This window comes from Andrographis paniculata, unplaced genomic scaffold (genome assembly GCF_009805555.1).
Source record: "Andrographis paniculata isolate CXL003 unplaced genomic scaffold, ASM980555v1 Contig51END, whole genome shotgun sequence".
Taxonomy (NCBI): domain Eukaryota; kingdom Viridiplantae; phylum Streptophyta; class Magnoliopsida; order Lamiales; family Acanthaceae; genus Andrographis; species Andrographis paniculata.
The window spans coordinates 1,001,410-1,017,930 of NW_026137586.1; the positions used below are offsets into that span (position 1 = coordinate 1,001,410).

At 26.9% G+C, this 16,521-nt stretch overlaps 1 protein-coding gene across 4 annotated transcripts; it reads left to right on the plus strand.

Annotated features, from left to right (window-relative positions):
- Positions 1 to 4,946: 4,946 nt before the first annotated feature.
- LOC127253703 (uncharacterized) lies at positions 4,947 to 9,983 on the plus strand. Of its 4 annotated transcripts, XM_051278419.1 has the most exons (5): positions 4,947 to 5,319; positions 7,573 to 8,535; positions 9,089 to 9,136; positions 9,216 to 9,657; positions 9,729 to 9,983. In XM_051278419.1, the coding sequence occupies exons 1-4, from the start codon at positions 5,083 to 5,085 to the stop codon at positions 9,651 to 9,653; spliced, it is 1,686 nt and encodes a 561-aa protein (XP_051134376.1). In that variant the 5' UTR covers positions 4,947 to 5,082; the 3' UTR covers positions 9,654 to 9,657; positions 9,729 to 9,983. The 4 variants fall into 4 exon arrangements, with proteins under 4 accessions (XP_051134376.1, XP_051134374.1, XP_051134377.1 ...); XM_051278417.1 differs by having other exon boundaries at positions 9,216 to 9,983; XM_051278420.1 differs by having other exon boundaries at positions 9,219 to 9,983.
- Positions 9,984 to 16,521: the final 6,538 nt, after the last annotated feature.

Below are 16,521 nucleotides of genomic sequence, written 5' to 3' on the forward strand. Positions count from 1 at the left end.
ATTTACATTGTGAGACATACTTATAATTAATGGTCGAATTCGGATGTGAACCGTTTCTGCCATGAGCTAGTAACATGTGCTGTAGTAAGGGCATGGTATGCGGTGCTTGTTCGTCAAATCGATTAATTTTTTCCTCTTTGATAATTTTAATTCAATGAATGTGTTGTGTTGGTTTGTTTTCAGGTTTTCAATCCGAATCCTCTAGTCCGTACGCGTTCAGCTGATTCAGGGAAGATCGAGACAGCCCTGCGCACCATTCAACATGAATTGGAAGAGCAGCTTAAAAGGATGAATGCGGCTGGAAGATACCTTCAGCTGCTCATCATTGCTATTGTGATGGCTATGTTAGCAAAGGAATGTATCGTCAAATGGCTAATAAATTTCTCGTTTCTTTACAGGGAAGATTAAGCGCATCTGCGAAACGGATCTTGGGATCGTGTCGCAGTGTTGCCAGCCGAAGCAGGCAATGAAATACAATAAGCACTACATGGAGAACGTTTCGCTCAAGATAAATGTCAATGTTTTGTCGAACACTAAACAATTTCTTCTCGACATTTCTTTAGTACGCCAAGTGTTCTTATTTTTTGTACAACGATGTGGTCAAGAAGTGATGAAAACCTTCTTACCAGCATTGCACTGTCTGTATCTTAAAGAAACATTATGCGCACGATAAAATCACTAATATCGATCCGTACTCGTAATGAAGAGATGAACAATCAATCTTTTCAGGAATACTATTTTACCTTTTCTTGGAGGGTATGGCATCTTTCTCTTTGATTTTATTGCAAGAGTCGTCTATTGTACTGATGAAACTTGTTAATCTTTTTACCAATAATCATACATCGAATAGTCTCAAGTTATATTTAAAAGAAAAAATTCATTTTTTACAGAAATATCAATTAGAGAAATAAATTAGATATAAAATTGCATTATTATTTTATCCATAACTAAAATAGAGATTTATAAATAATAGAGACTCGGTAGACTTAAACTTAACGGATTAAACCAAAATATAAAACGGCTAAATCCAATCTAAATCTAAATAAATAAAATATCTCGACACAAATAAATTACTAGTATTTAAATTAATATGAGTAACCAAACATGTATAATTTCATTAAATAATATAATTGTGGTTATTTGAATTTTGGTTGTATTATAATAATACCATCGTTTTAAATTTCAAAAAATCTGACTGAAACAATTTATTTACTATATTTGTAGATCCAAACATTGTTTAATCAGTATATGTTGTTACTAATTTTTTTTTTCAAAAATATTAAATTAATTTTTATTTTTATTTAAATATTATATATATAATAATTATCTTTATATTAACAAGCCAAAAAAAAAATTAAAATGTTAGGTACCATGTTTCAAATACATTGGGTGCGTTTGAGTTCTATTTGAAATCAAAATTATTAGTACTACTTTTTAACCCATTAGATTTTCAATAAATAAAAATATATTATTACTTTTTTCACAAAATATTATTTAAATTTAAACTTAAATTAATATTTTAGTTCCAAACTATAGCCAAACCAACCCAATAATTGTTTTAAAAATGAAAAAAAAAAAAAAAAAACATATATATTATATTCTTTGTAGTTAAAAGTAATATAAAGATAATTTTATTTTTTCTTTTTTTTAAAAAAAATAATAATGTTATGGTAAAATGGGGGTACTTTCAGAAAATATATATATTTAATAAAATGACTACTTTATAATTGGACAATCCAAATGTCCCCTTAGTCCCAGGTTATCATTTTTTATTTTCGTCCGTCCCTAAACAAAATTACAATTTTCTAATTTAGTAATTGTACTATCTACCTACCATAATAAATATCTTTCAAACTTACAATATATTACACAAATGTCATTATTTTTATATTACACAATACTAATAAAGATATTTTTATCTTTTTTACTATAATCCAATATAATATTCATATTTAAAAATCTACGTATGAAAAGCAAACGGCAATGTTTTACTGGAACGAAAGAGTATATATATTGTGAGTGGACGAAAAAAAAAATTAAATAATATTACGTCGTTTCACAATTTTTTCTACTAGTTCTAATTTAAAATGTCGGAAAAAAAATTGTAATTTTATTAAATATATAAGTGTGGTTAAGTGTTTTTTACTACTCCCTCCGTCCCATAACAAAGTATCCATTTTTCCATTTTAGTCCGTCTTATAACAAAGTATTCATTTTCTTTTTTAGTAACTGTACTATCCACCTAACATTACAAATAACCTTATAACTTACAATATATTACACAAATATCATTACCTTTATATCACACATAGTAATAAGGTTATTTTAGTCATTTCTATTTTATTTCTACTATATTCCAATATAATACTAATATTTTTAAAACTACGTAAAAAAAATAAATGAAAATATAGTGTCGGGACGGAGAGAGTATTATTATCTTTTTTTAGTTTCAAAAAGTCTCATAAGAATAATCTATTCATTGTGTTTGAAAATATAAACACGGTTTAATTTTTATTTTTTAATTTTTTTTCCACAATTATCATATTTTTCTCTTAGTTCTAGATATAGCGTTATGGTTATTGTATACAGAAGAAATATAATTAGGGTGTTTGTCTGGGAATTGGATTTTGAATTTACGCTATTCATTTAATTTTTTTCTCAAAAAATATCAAATTAAATACTTATTTTTTATTTTTTATATTATACTAAAAATCAATTTTACATTCAAAATATCACATCAACATCTATTTATATCACATCATGCAACTATTCAAATTCAAAATTTTTACTATTCAAATCTCAACTCAAAATCCAAACCCCAAAACAAACACACCCTTAGGCCATCTCCAATCCTCCACCCTATTTTTAAAAATGCAGTTGATCTACAGTAATTTTACTCCGACCGTAAACTTCAATTTTTACTTTTAAAAAGTATATTCCCTGTATATTCCTCTTTTATATTATTTTATATAACTTTTCATATTTATAAATTACACCCCAATTTTAATTTATTTTTACATTAAATCCATACATATATAATTTATATTACTTTTCAACAGTAAAATTACATATCAATTTAGAAAATAAAATTATACATTATTTTTTAAAAAAATAAAATTATATCACTTTTCAAAAACTAAAATTATATCACTTTTAAAAATAAAATTATACATTATTTCTCAAAAAAATAAAATTACATACAACTTTTTAAAATATAAAATTATATATTATCTACTAAAAAATTAAAATTACACAATACACCCAAAAAATACCAAAAATATAAAAAACACCACAAAAACTCCACTCCAAAAATGGAGTGGAGTAACATTTTTTTTTTGTAGAATGCAGTGAGTTGGAGATGATCTTAGGGTGTGTTTGTTTGGGGGATTGGATTTTAATTCCACTATTCATCCTATTTTTCTCCCCAAAAAACATCAAATCAAACACCTATTTTTTTATTTTTTTATACATACTAAAAATCAATTTTACATTCAAAACATCACATCAACACCTAATTATATCACATCATACCACTATTCAAATTCAAAATTTTTACTATTCAAATTCTAACTCAAAATCCAAACCCAGACAAACACACCCTATGTAAATAATTAAAAAAATTATTAATAAAAGTAATTACAATATAAATAATCAAAATATATACGGTGAATTTGTTTTGTATTTTTAGATTAATGCACTTTTTTATTATTTTAAATATAAAAAATTGTGTCGTCAAAGTAAAAGTAATAGTATTTTGTATTTAATTATTAATTTTGTATAAATAAAATATATTGTAAAACAATAGATGAACATACTCAATACTTTAATAATGTTTCATAGTAATAATTAACAATAAAAATCTAAAAAAATAAACAATTAAAAAACAACCAAAACCTTACAAAACTTGCATTTTACTTATGATTTGAATTTAAATATTAATTTTTATAAAAAGAATAATAATTTTAATTTAAAATTAAAATCATACACTATCTTCCATAAATATTAGAAAATATACTTGAATATGGGGTTTTAATTTTTTTATTCTATTTATTTATTTATTAATATATAATTAAAATAAAAAAGTAAAATCCATCTTAACATACTGCTTAAAGAATAGAATATGTTTCTTTAGTCAATTTTTTTAAAATTTTATTATTTGAATTCTATATTCTTAGAGAAAAAATATTATTTTTTTATAAAATATTACATTAAACATTATTTTTATATTAAATTCATATCAAATTTTTTCCAAAGTTATAAAAAAACACACCCTAAGTTGTGGACGTCTACAAATTATTTATTACACAACGAATCAATGAGTTGAAAGGTTTACCATTAGACAACACCATTATTCAATAATAATAATAATAATAATAATAATAATAATAAATTACTATTTTCATTGATTCTAAGTTCATCTCATTTTTATTAATTTTTTAATATTAATTATTATATTAAAATATAATAAAAAAAATTTATAAAAAAATATAAATATAAAAATATTTTATTATTAAATAGAATGATCGGAAAAAAATAAATGTCAACCAACGGAAGGAGAAAGGAATTATTCTCTCCGTCGCATCTAATTTGTCCCTATTTTTTATTTTTTGTCCCGCATAAGTTGTTCTTTCTATTTTTGAAAATATAATTATACACTTTAATCGCATTTTAAATTTTAAATTTTATAATTTTTTTAATTTTAATTAAACTATTTATTTATCTTAATTTTAATCTATAATTATTTTTACTAAATAATAATTATTTTTACTAATACACTCTTTAATTACTTACTAATTATACTTTACCTAAATTGTCGTGTGTCTACAGTAGTACACCCATATTACATGGGACTTAGGAAATATTAATCTATAATTTTTTTTATTATTATTATTTTTTAAAAAAGGTGAGTATAAAATATAACGTCACTACAACTGCTGGCTGGACTCTTCCATTTGAATTAAAGGTAAAAAAAACCCTAATTTCACTCTCGCCTGCCTGCGTCTGTGGCACGGAGGCGAGACGAGAGGATTCTGGTACACGCCTTTCGAGATCTCACTTTGAATCTGCTCCAGATTTAGATTCATGGCGGCGGCGGAGGTGGAGGCGGAGTTGCTATCTGAGGACTTCAATAATGGTAACGATCGGACTGAGTCAAGTGACTGCACATCGGAAGATGAGGGCACCGAGGAATACCGCCGCGGTGGCTACCACGCCGTGCGGATCGGAGACACCTTCAAGCATGGGAGATATGTTGTTCAGAGCAAGCTCGGCTGGGGTCACTTCTCCACCGTCTGGCTGGGCTGGGACACTCATAAATCTGTGAGTTCTATTTCTAGAAAATTCTGCTGCCTTTGAATTTGTTCGGATAGGTTTTCGATTCTGGAAAATCTCTTATGACTGTGACTTTTGGTTTGTATTTGTTCGAGCTGTTCGCCGCTGATGTTATGAATTACTTCTTATGACGAGTTGTTGGATTTATGAAGAGTTTTTGGCATCTTTGTAGAGATTTGTAGGTCGAAGTCTACAATCAAGAATTTGAAACACTGAAAATAGGAAATCTTTGAGCTTTGTTTTTGGATTCAATACCTGCAGTTGGGACTTCTTGAAATTAGGAATTGCATTTATTTGGTATGCTCTTCATATAAATAACGCCCTTTTCATATATATTATATATATATATATATATATAAAACAATATGAGTTACAAAGGATGGCAATGGCGTGGGCATCTACACTCCAATCTGTGCGCTATTCCATAATAATGCTGGATACAAAAAATTGTTTTGTGAAAAGTTTTGGTTTTTGCAAAATAGAAATTGCAAATAATTTAGAAGTCTTTCGTATGCTGACGTTTATGAAACTAGTAAATATGACAATTTTATATCGATTACTATCATTAACGTAATATATATATACCTTTGTGCGATGTAGATTCTCAATGTTCAGTTATAAGCTCATTTAAGTTTATATAAATTTATGACGAGTTTATAATTTAGTTTTTTGTTCAGCATATATGATGTCTTAATAAATTTCAATAGTATGTGTGTGTGTGTGTGAGAATAGAATGCATGGGAGGAAGTGGAAATGGGGCGGGGGGTATGCCCTGTCTGCCCTCAGTTCAAAGTGGAGCAAAAGTATGCCCCTTCGCCCATCTATCCACCCATAGCTAACATCCATCCCATTATCTCCCCTGTGGCGCAGGTGTTCGTGAGTGCCCACTCTGCTGCCATCCCTAGAATTACCCCTATACAACGAGATGTGTATATTCTTCCACACCATCACTTCATTTCCCAGTTTATATATAGAATTTCTGTATTAACTTATCTTCTTTATACCATATTGTTAGAATGAAAGTTTGCGTATTTGATCTTTACAAAGCAAGTTTATATATCTAGATATCTACATGTGATTTTGATTCTTTGACTAAATTCTGTGTTTCTAACTTCCCATTTTCTCATTTATTTTCTATTTGATTCTAACATAAATGTTTTTATATTGATACAGAAATAAGTAATATGTTTCTTGATAGGATAGGGTATTATAATTTAAACACATTATATAAATTGTACACGAAAATACCTAATTTTATGAATTAAACTTGGTCTGATATGATTTATATCTCTTTTCATAAGTTGCGTACTGACCAAGTATGCAGAATTGCCAGTATATTATAGAGAAAACTAATTCTGGTTTAAAATATGTATTTGAATATATCTGGGAAATAGACGAAGATAGGTTTACAACATACTGAAAACATAATGAAACAAGCTCTTAACAGTTTGCTTTTTACAACTAATTTTACCTTAAAAACAAAAAACACAAACTAACACATCCTACAATTGTGCTGCATAAAACTGTCACACCACAAAAAATTATTCTCTAATTCTACATTCGGTTTAGCTTTCCCGACCTTTTACCAATCATTGTTATTTTATAGTTTCCCTGAAGTAGATGAGATGCATACAATTGATTTGTCAATCTTTTATTTTATATTTAAAATTACAACATGAAGTAGTTCTGTAACTATACACATCCTTAAAGTGCCATAGTGTTATTCTTCAATGGTTTAGCTTCACCCTATGCTCTTTCTCTCACGTTGAAAGAAAGATTCTTCGAAAATATTAAAGTGAAATTGAAATAGTTTGCTAACTTGGCATTACGTTTCAAAGAATTGTTGAGTTGTTTATACTATGTCTTTTGTTTAGGTTGTACTCGAACAGTATGTTTACATTTCGGTGAATGTCTAGCAGAATTTCATTGCATGTGTAACAATAACACTTTTTAGTCGAAGTAAGAACCAAAATTCTTATGTAGTAGGTTATTGGTGTAGGAAGAGCTAAAGAAACACATACTTTGAGCAAGAAAGGAAGTCTTTTTTACCATAAATGTTTGAACAGTTAAACAACAGTGGTTTTTGTCTGAATAGTATTTTTTTATTTTGCTTGGTCATTGTGTATTTACATACGAATCACTATAACCTATTTAGATTTTTGCAACAATTAAAGTGTATGATCCAACTATCTATTGTAATAAAAATTGTTGATTCTTTCCCTTTTTCATATATGTTTGTAGATCTATGTAGCTCTGAAAATCCAAAAGAGTGCACAACACTACACAGAAGCAGCAATGGATGAAATTACCATCTTAAAGCAGTTAGCCGAGGGCGATTTGGAAGATAAAAAATGTGTGGTGAAGCTTCTAGATCACTTCAAGCATTCAGGGCCAAACGGGCATCACGTATGTATGGTTTTTGAGTACTTGGGCGATAATCTTTTGACCCTTATCAAGTATTCGGACTACAGAGGGATTCCCCTTCACATGGTTAGAGAAATTTGTTTCCACATTTTGGTCGGATTGGATTATCTGCATCGACAGTTATCAATCATACACACAGACCTGAAACCTGAGAACGTACTCCTTTTGTCGATGATCGATCCAGCAAAAGATCCAAGGAAATCAGGCGCACCCCTTATTCTTCCATCTAGTAGAAACAAGATTGTGACAGAAGCTTCTCGAGATGGTAAGAGCCCGTACAGAGATCTAACTAAGAACCAGAAAAAGAAAATCCGGAAAAAGGCGAAACGAGCAGCTCAGAGATTTGTTGGGAAGGAGGAAATCGATCAAGATGATGAAATAAGTGAACCTGAAGATTCTCATCAGGGTGATAAGCCGAACGTTGGGGTAATTGAAGAGCCGGATAGTGTTTCTGCTACTAAAGCCACGAGTAGCCGTAAAGCAGACAACGAATTTGAAGAAAGTCGGGGCCACAAGAGGGGTAGCCGATCATTGAGACGGAAGCTCTTGGCTGAAGTTGAACTGAAATGTAAACTAGTTGATTTCGGAAATGCTTGCTGGACATACAAACAATTCACCTCTGAGATTCAAACACGACAGTACAGGTGCCCCGAGGTAATTATAGGATCCAAGTACTCCACGTCCGCAGATATGTGGTCGTTTGCTTGCATTTGCTTCGAGCTTGCGACGGGCGAAGTTCTATTCGATCCACATAGCGGCGGTAAATATTCCCGGGATGAGGTACGCTGTAATGTTCGTGTCACTCTATGTGTTTGTTTGGGAGTTTGGATTTTGAATTTAGATTTAAATTATAAAAAATTTTGAATTGGAATAGTTGTATGATTCGATATAAGTAGTTGATGTGATGTTTTGAATGTGAAATTGATTTTTAGTATTATACTCTCTCCGTCCCAGCTAATTTGTCCCTTTTAGCTTAGGCACGGAGATGACTAAATAGTTTAATTAAAATAATAAAATTATAAATTATGAATTTTAAAATGTGATTAAATTGTATAATTATATTTCTAGGGACGGATGGAAATAGAAAGAATTGACAAATTAAGTGGGATTGAGGGAGTATAAAAAATAAAAAATAGGTGTTTGATTTGATGTTTTTGGGAGAAAAAAAATTTAATGAATCGTAAATTTTGGGGAAAATTTTGTAAACGAACACACCCTTAACTTCCTTATCTTCAATGTTCTATTGTTGGCCTTAAAATTCATTCGTAATATGCATATCTACTTGCTTTCCTCTATGATTTTAGTTGATTGTTTTTCTCTATGTTTTCCGAAGGATCACTTGGCCTTGATGATGGAGCTTCTCGGCCCGATGCCTAAGAAGGTGAGAAATAACTTATATCTATTTATTACAAAAAAATCGAGTTCCTCCCGTATTGAAAAGAAACTTCAAATCATTACAGCAGGTTGCCTTGGTCGGGCGCCATTCACCTTTACTGTTCAATAAATATGGAGATTTGAGGCATATCCGACGATTAAGATTCTGGCCTCTCGATAAGGTTCTTATGGAAAAATACAATTTCTGCGAACAAGAAGCTACCAGAATGTCCGATTTCCTCGTTCAAATACTCGACTTCTACCCCAACAAAAGGCTGACGGCAGCCCAGTGCCTTAACCACCCATGGATGGTAGCTATCCCTCAGCAGGTACCACCCCCCCCTCCAAGAAAACTCCATTTAGACGGCGCCAAAAGTTCAAAAAATTCCGATAGGGACGAGAGGGAGGCGATGGAAGTCAGAGTCAGTAACATGGTGATCGACTGTAAGAAAGAGCCTTTCGCGGAAGATAAACTTCCGGCGAGTGTTACGCCCGTGAAGCAACGGATGGCTGAGAACCATTGACCTGGTAATTGTGCTTTGGCTCGCTCGTTCGATTGTTTTGACAAATTCATTTTTCGATTGTTGCGACTCGAACAGGGAAGCGAATAGAGTTACGGATGAACAACGCTAACACACGACAACGACGGGACGGCGGAGTCGATTTGTGATCAGGTATGTGTATGTGTTCTTGTTCTATTGGAAATTTTACAGTTGGATCAATACTTGTTGGGTAGTGATATTTGCTGTGATGTGTGAATTTTTTGAACCCTTTTTAAAACTGTAATCAGAGACTTGCATTCGACTCTTTTAACTTCGATCTTTGTGGGTTCATAATATTCTTCTTACAATTTATTTCCCTTTTTTTTATGATCTTTGTGGGCAAGTACGGGTATTTGCATATATGAAGATATTTGGTATTTGAATCGACCCGAAAATTTCTGATAATATTTCGAATCGAATTGAAATAAAAAAATAAAATACATTAAAGTAATTAAAATTTAATTAAATAACAATATTTGCAAATATTCTGATAGGCTGAATCGAAATCGAACATAATATAATAATTAATAGAAATTTTAGTTCATTCTACTTAACAATTAAAATTTTTTTATATTTGTACAATTTTTACTTTTTTTTTTTGGTACAAATGTTTTTCTATTAGTATTATAAGACATTAACAGAAGTATTTTTGTAATTTTTTTTTACTGTGTTTTGATATAGTAAATGAGATTTTTAGAACAAGACAGAGGTAATATAAATCTATTCGGATCGATTAACTGAAATCGTACCGAAAAATATCAAAAATTGAAATTGAATTGAACTGTATTTGTAATCAAATCGAATTTTTTCTGTTAATAAAAATGATTCGAAAGTTAAGGTTTGATTTCTTTGTCCACCCCTAATTGTTGTTGGGGGTATTCATTTAATTTGCCTAAATTTGTTGAATTATTTGCAGCAGTTTTTAAAGGCTTGTTTGGTTTAATTAATGAAGTCTCAAATTGGTATTTAGGGGGTGTATTCAATATAAATTTTTGTAGAATTTTATTGGACTTTCAAAATCCGGGTGTAGATTTTTAAAATTTTTTTTAAAATCTAGAGGTATTCAATTGAGACTTTTAAAAATCTTTTAAAATCCTGAGAGACTTTGAAAGTCTGAATTTTAATGGATTTTTGTGAAAATTTTGTATAGGAAAGAATCTCTTTTTTTTTTTTCATATATTCTTAAAATTATTATTATTATTATTATTATTATTATTATTATTATTATTATTATTATTATTATTATTGTTGTTGTTGTATATGTGATTAATAATATGATAATATTTATTACTATTATTATAATTTTTAATAAAAATAATAATTTAAAACTAAAATATATTAGCAAATTATTATGAATTTTTTTTAAATATATATTTTTATATTATAAATATAATTTTAAAAAATATTATTATCAAAATAATGTATTATTGTCGTCTTTTCTTTTCAATTATCGAATACACTGTATTATCATTACGATAATCGTGAAATAGATATTTAAATATATATTTTTTGTTGAACCGTTAGTTAATATTTATTTATTTATTTTAATATTTTTTCTTTAAATTGTAAATTATTTATTTTAATATAACCTTTTTATATAAAAAGTAAATACGTATATATTATTTATTAATACTTATATACTCCCTCCGTCCCGAAACTAAATATTTTGCTTTTTGCACGTAGTTTTAAAAATATTAGTATTATATTGGGATATGGTAGGAATAAAGTAGAAATGACTAAAATAACCTATGTATTATATAAAGGTAATGACATTTGTGTAATATATTGGAAGCGGGTATTTGTAATGTTAGGTAGAAGTAGAGTTACTAAAAAATAAATGGATACTTTGTTATGAGACGAACTAAAATGGAAAAATAGATATTTTATTATGGAACGGAGGAAGTATTATTTATTAATATTATATATTATCTTATTAATAATTATTTATTATATTTATAAAATTTGTTGTTTGATATAAATTTATATAATTAATATATATTCACAAAAAAATTATTTTACAATCCATAAAAAATTCATCAAATTCAAAAAAATTCATTAAAATCTCGCCTTAATGTTTTTTTACTCAAACATATATAAGTATGAATCAATTTGTCTCATTCCAACCAATCAAATTGAATTTTCAATCTGAAAAAAATAAATAAAAATTAAAAAATGATATAAACAGGCCCATTCTAGAGTTGGGTTTTTATTATTGCGTTCGAGTTGGGCCCATATGAAGGCATAGAATCAAGCCCAGGCCCAAATTTGATATTAAAATAGTCTTGTGTGTTCCTTTTGACTATTTGACTAAAAATTGAATTTTTATTTTTTGAAATAAAAAAATAGAGAAACTAAGTATTCTTTTATTAAAGAAAACGAAAAATATGAATGACGGGAATAATATTTAATATAATATTTTATAAGAGAATATATTTTTTTGATAAAGTGTAAATAATATACTTTGTATGTTTTATTTTTTATTTTTTATTTTCGTCTGTTTTATTTTTTATTTTTTAAAAAATTATTATATATTTTAATAATATTTAAATTTTCAATTTTCTAATTATAATTAAAAAATTTAATTATTTTGATCGTAATTTATAATTATTTTTACTATATAAATTATTATATAAACATATTTTTTTTTTATTAAAAAAGAATTATGTGGGAAATGATCTATACGCGCCTGATGCGCGTGGGGGGCGCTGTCGGTGGCTGGCAATGATCTGAAAATTTTTAATTAGCTACCGCCGGTGGGGTCCACACGTCGAATCTCATGAACCAACGGTGTGGATTTATCTGGACTTGAGGTCCCACCACAATCATTTAAGTTTAAGGTTTAAATCCTTACATTTGCTAAATAGGGCTAAATATAAAACTATTTCTTCCTGCTCAAAAGCACAAATATATTTTTTTTATTTTGTTTTTTAAAATTCACTATAATAATTTTAAATTTAAAAATAATTAATTATGGGTGTATTTTTTTTTTTGATGAATTTGAAAAAAATTTGATTTGAGTTTGATACGAAAATAATTTTTTTCGAAAAGTTCAGAGTCCAAATAGTAAAATTTGAAAAAATTATGCTAAAAAAATATACCCTATATAAATACATTTCATTATACCTATCACATCACTCAAATAAAAAAATTATATATACATTTTTCCCTCGAATTATATCATTTAATTTTCAAATTATTTTAAATTGCCTCACTTAATACCACCCAGCTAAATTTATGTGTCGAACTCAACTTTTACGCGATTTTTGGAACGGAGGGAGTACTAGATACTCGGCTCTTCCCATAAGAATGATCCTTTTGGTTAGAGATAAGGTATGATAGTGTAAATTATTCTCTCCGTCTAGTTATTTTCTCTCATTTAGCTTAAGTACAGAGTTTTATATATTGTATAATTAGTATGTAATTAAAATGTGTATTAGTGAAAATAATTATGATTTAATAAAAATAATTATAGATAAAATTTACATGACTAAATAGTTTAATTAAAATAAAAAATTATGAATTATGAATTTTAAAATATAATTAAAGTGTATAATTATATTTTCAAAGGAAATGACAAATTATGTGGGACGGACGGAAATAGAAAGAATGAACGAATTAAGTGAGACGAAGAGAATAATAAGTTATGATATTATTTTATTATTTTTTTATATGAGTAGTGTTGTTGATATATAAATACTTTTAGGGTTATATCTTAATAAAATATATGCAAGATGAATATTATTTTGTAGATAATAAAATTTTATATAATATAAATAAATAAAAATATATATTTATTTATAATTAATTTAAAACTAATTTTTTTTAAAAAAAATAGAAGTTTTATAATGAAAATATTTGTTTATTGAAGAAAGATATAGAAATAAAAGAGTTTTGAATAACTGATATGCTTAAGAAGTTAGAAATTTTAATTAAATTGATTTATATCTGTTAATTATGTTTAAGATGAATAAATATACTAATAATATATATGAATCATCTTTTACTGGACAAATAAAAAAAAATAAATCATTTATGGCGGGACAGAAAACCATGAATAATATGAATAAAAAAAATAGAAATGATAACGAATATGATCATATTCAAAACAGAACCGTGAATATAATCTAGAATATGATCATGTTGAGAACAAAGTCGTAAATATAGGTAGAAATACGAAACATGAGCAGAAACACAACCATGTTTAGAATATGAAGATGAACAAGAGCATGGACACAATCGTATTTATTTCTGTCAAATATTATGATACTAAAATTAATAAATTTTAATTTAAATAAAACCAATTTCGATAAAATATATATATATTAATTATACTAAAATTGATAATTATGTAATACAATGTACTAAAAATCTAATTAAATGCAAGTTGGGAGTGGACAGAGCAAAATGCAGGTGGAGATGACTAATCAAACACATCTGTATTGATTCATTTTGCTTAGCTGTCACCTATGCAAACTCCAAACCAAGCTATTGCCTACGCCTACATTATTGCTTCCTCCATTTTGTTTTTAATTGTTTTATAAAATTAGTTCACTTTTTTTTTTTAGTAATAATTAATAACTAATACTTCTAATTAAAAAAATTTAACTATATTTTATTAACTTACTAATATCTTTAATTTTATTATTTGTTAATTGTAAATTTAGAAGTTTGACTAAAATTTTAAATAATAAAAATAATAAATATTTAATATTATATATATAAATATTCATTTAATTTTAAAATTAAATTTTAATGTAATATATAATAAAATTTTATATTTGATTTAAAAATTTATGACTGAAAAATTAATTATAAATAAGATTTGATATTATTTTTTTTCTTTGTTCAAAAAAAAAGAACTTATTTATAAAGCTAAATTATAAACTTATTTTTAATTTCGGTATTTGACGTAAAATATTATATTCTAATACTGTGTATATAATTCAGTTAGAGATGATTTGAGATAGTATACCGAAAATATCGAAATAATTGTTTACCGTACCAAATTTTTTAATTTATTAAAAAAATATCGATATTGTATCAAATAATCAGTATATACAAAAATACCAATTTTTTTAATTATCTATATACACTGAAAATATCTTATTGTATATCGTTATCATACAAAAAAAAATCATATTGTATCAAAATTTTGAAATTTTTTCAATATATTTTTTTTTACGAGTATGCATGTTATTTCCGTAATTTAGTATTTTTTAATCACAAATTCGGTATACCAAAATATTTGTACGGTATGGTAAAATATCATACCAAAAATTTTGTACCGTATGTATGCAATGTGATATTAAATTTGGTATATCATAACGAACTATCTCTAACAACAACCAAATTCGAAAATTTTTATGTAATGTTTATATAATTTTTTTTATTACAATTTTTTATTGTATAAATTATATTTAAGTTATTAAAATTATTATTATTATTTTTTTTATCTAAATACATGTATTGATTTACAATAAATACAATTATTATTATTTTTTTAAATAATATCAGTAAATAAAAATTTCAATATTTAAAAATTAAAATAAAAAATATTTTAACTTTTAATTTAACATTTTATCAAATAAAAAATATTTAATATAACATTTTATTACATCCATTAATCAAACTAATTAACTACTAACACAATATTTTTTAAACTGCATACCCAAAAGAAACTGGACTAATTTCATGGGACGAGTATTATTATTATTATTATTATTATTATATAAATTTATTTTCTAGTGTTTTAGTTTGGTTTTTTTATATGATATATAGAAAATTATGTCGATAATTTTAAAAGTATTTTATTTGTCACACATAATAATGACAAGATGTGACTACTGCTCAACGAAATGATACTCGGTTTTTTTACTTTGCAATAACTCGGGATTTAATCCTGTAGGGATGATAAATCTCCGTCTGTAAATTCAACTTTGTTGTATAGAGAGATTTAGTTTGATCCACACAAAAGGAAAATAGCCCGATCCCTCCGTCACCTCAGAATAAAGGGGTTGATCTCATAGTTATTGGTCTGTGAAGATGCGTGTATTATCGTAATAGGCCTCTCTATTTGGGCATTTTTTTCTCTTTGTTTAGCTTCCCTTTCATAGTTCAATATCCGCGTCTTCAGAAGTGGATGTGTTTGATTGAATTTCATCTAAAAGATAGAGGATGCATAGAGTTTTTCGATCAAACTTTCAATGAGATTCATAGTTGCATTACTTATAGCTTTCTTATCCGTAAATAAAGCTAATAAGATCTCGAACCAGCACCTCTGGGAGGAAAAAAAGGTATGTTGATAAAAAAATATCACTTCAAATAATCTCATAAAAAAAACACACCCTTATTATAGCAATTTCACAATTTTCTATACCTACATAAAAATACCACTTCAAATAATTTCACAAAACAAACACACCCTTATTATAGTAATATTCTTACTAATAAAGCAACGGCTGAATTGCCCAAAATTTACATGTATTTTGAAAAAACTCTATCCAATTCTATTATGTGATTTACAAATTGCGTGATACCTCTAATCTTTTCTAAAATGTGCATCAAACTCTCACACATTTAACAAAATGTATACGACATGCACCAATAATAGATAAAATATGTTAATTTTAAAATTTACATTATTAACGATCTTGTGTACACTCTACTTTCTTAAGGGTAGATCATAGAAAAAAATTAATACTCCTCTTCCCATAAAGAGAGTAACTTTTATTTTTTGCATGCAAATTTTTAAATATTAGTATTATATTATATTATACAAATGATATTTGTATAATATTTTGAAAGTTGAAAGAGTATTTATTATGTTATGTATATAATACAATTACTAAAT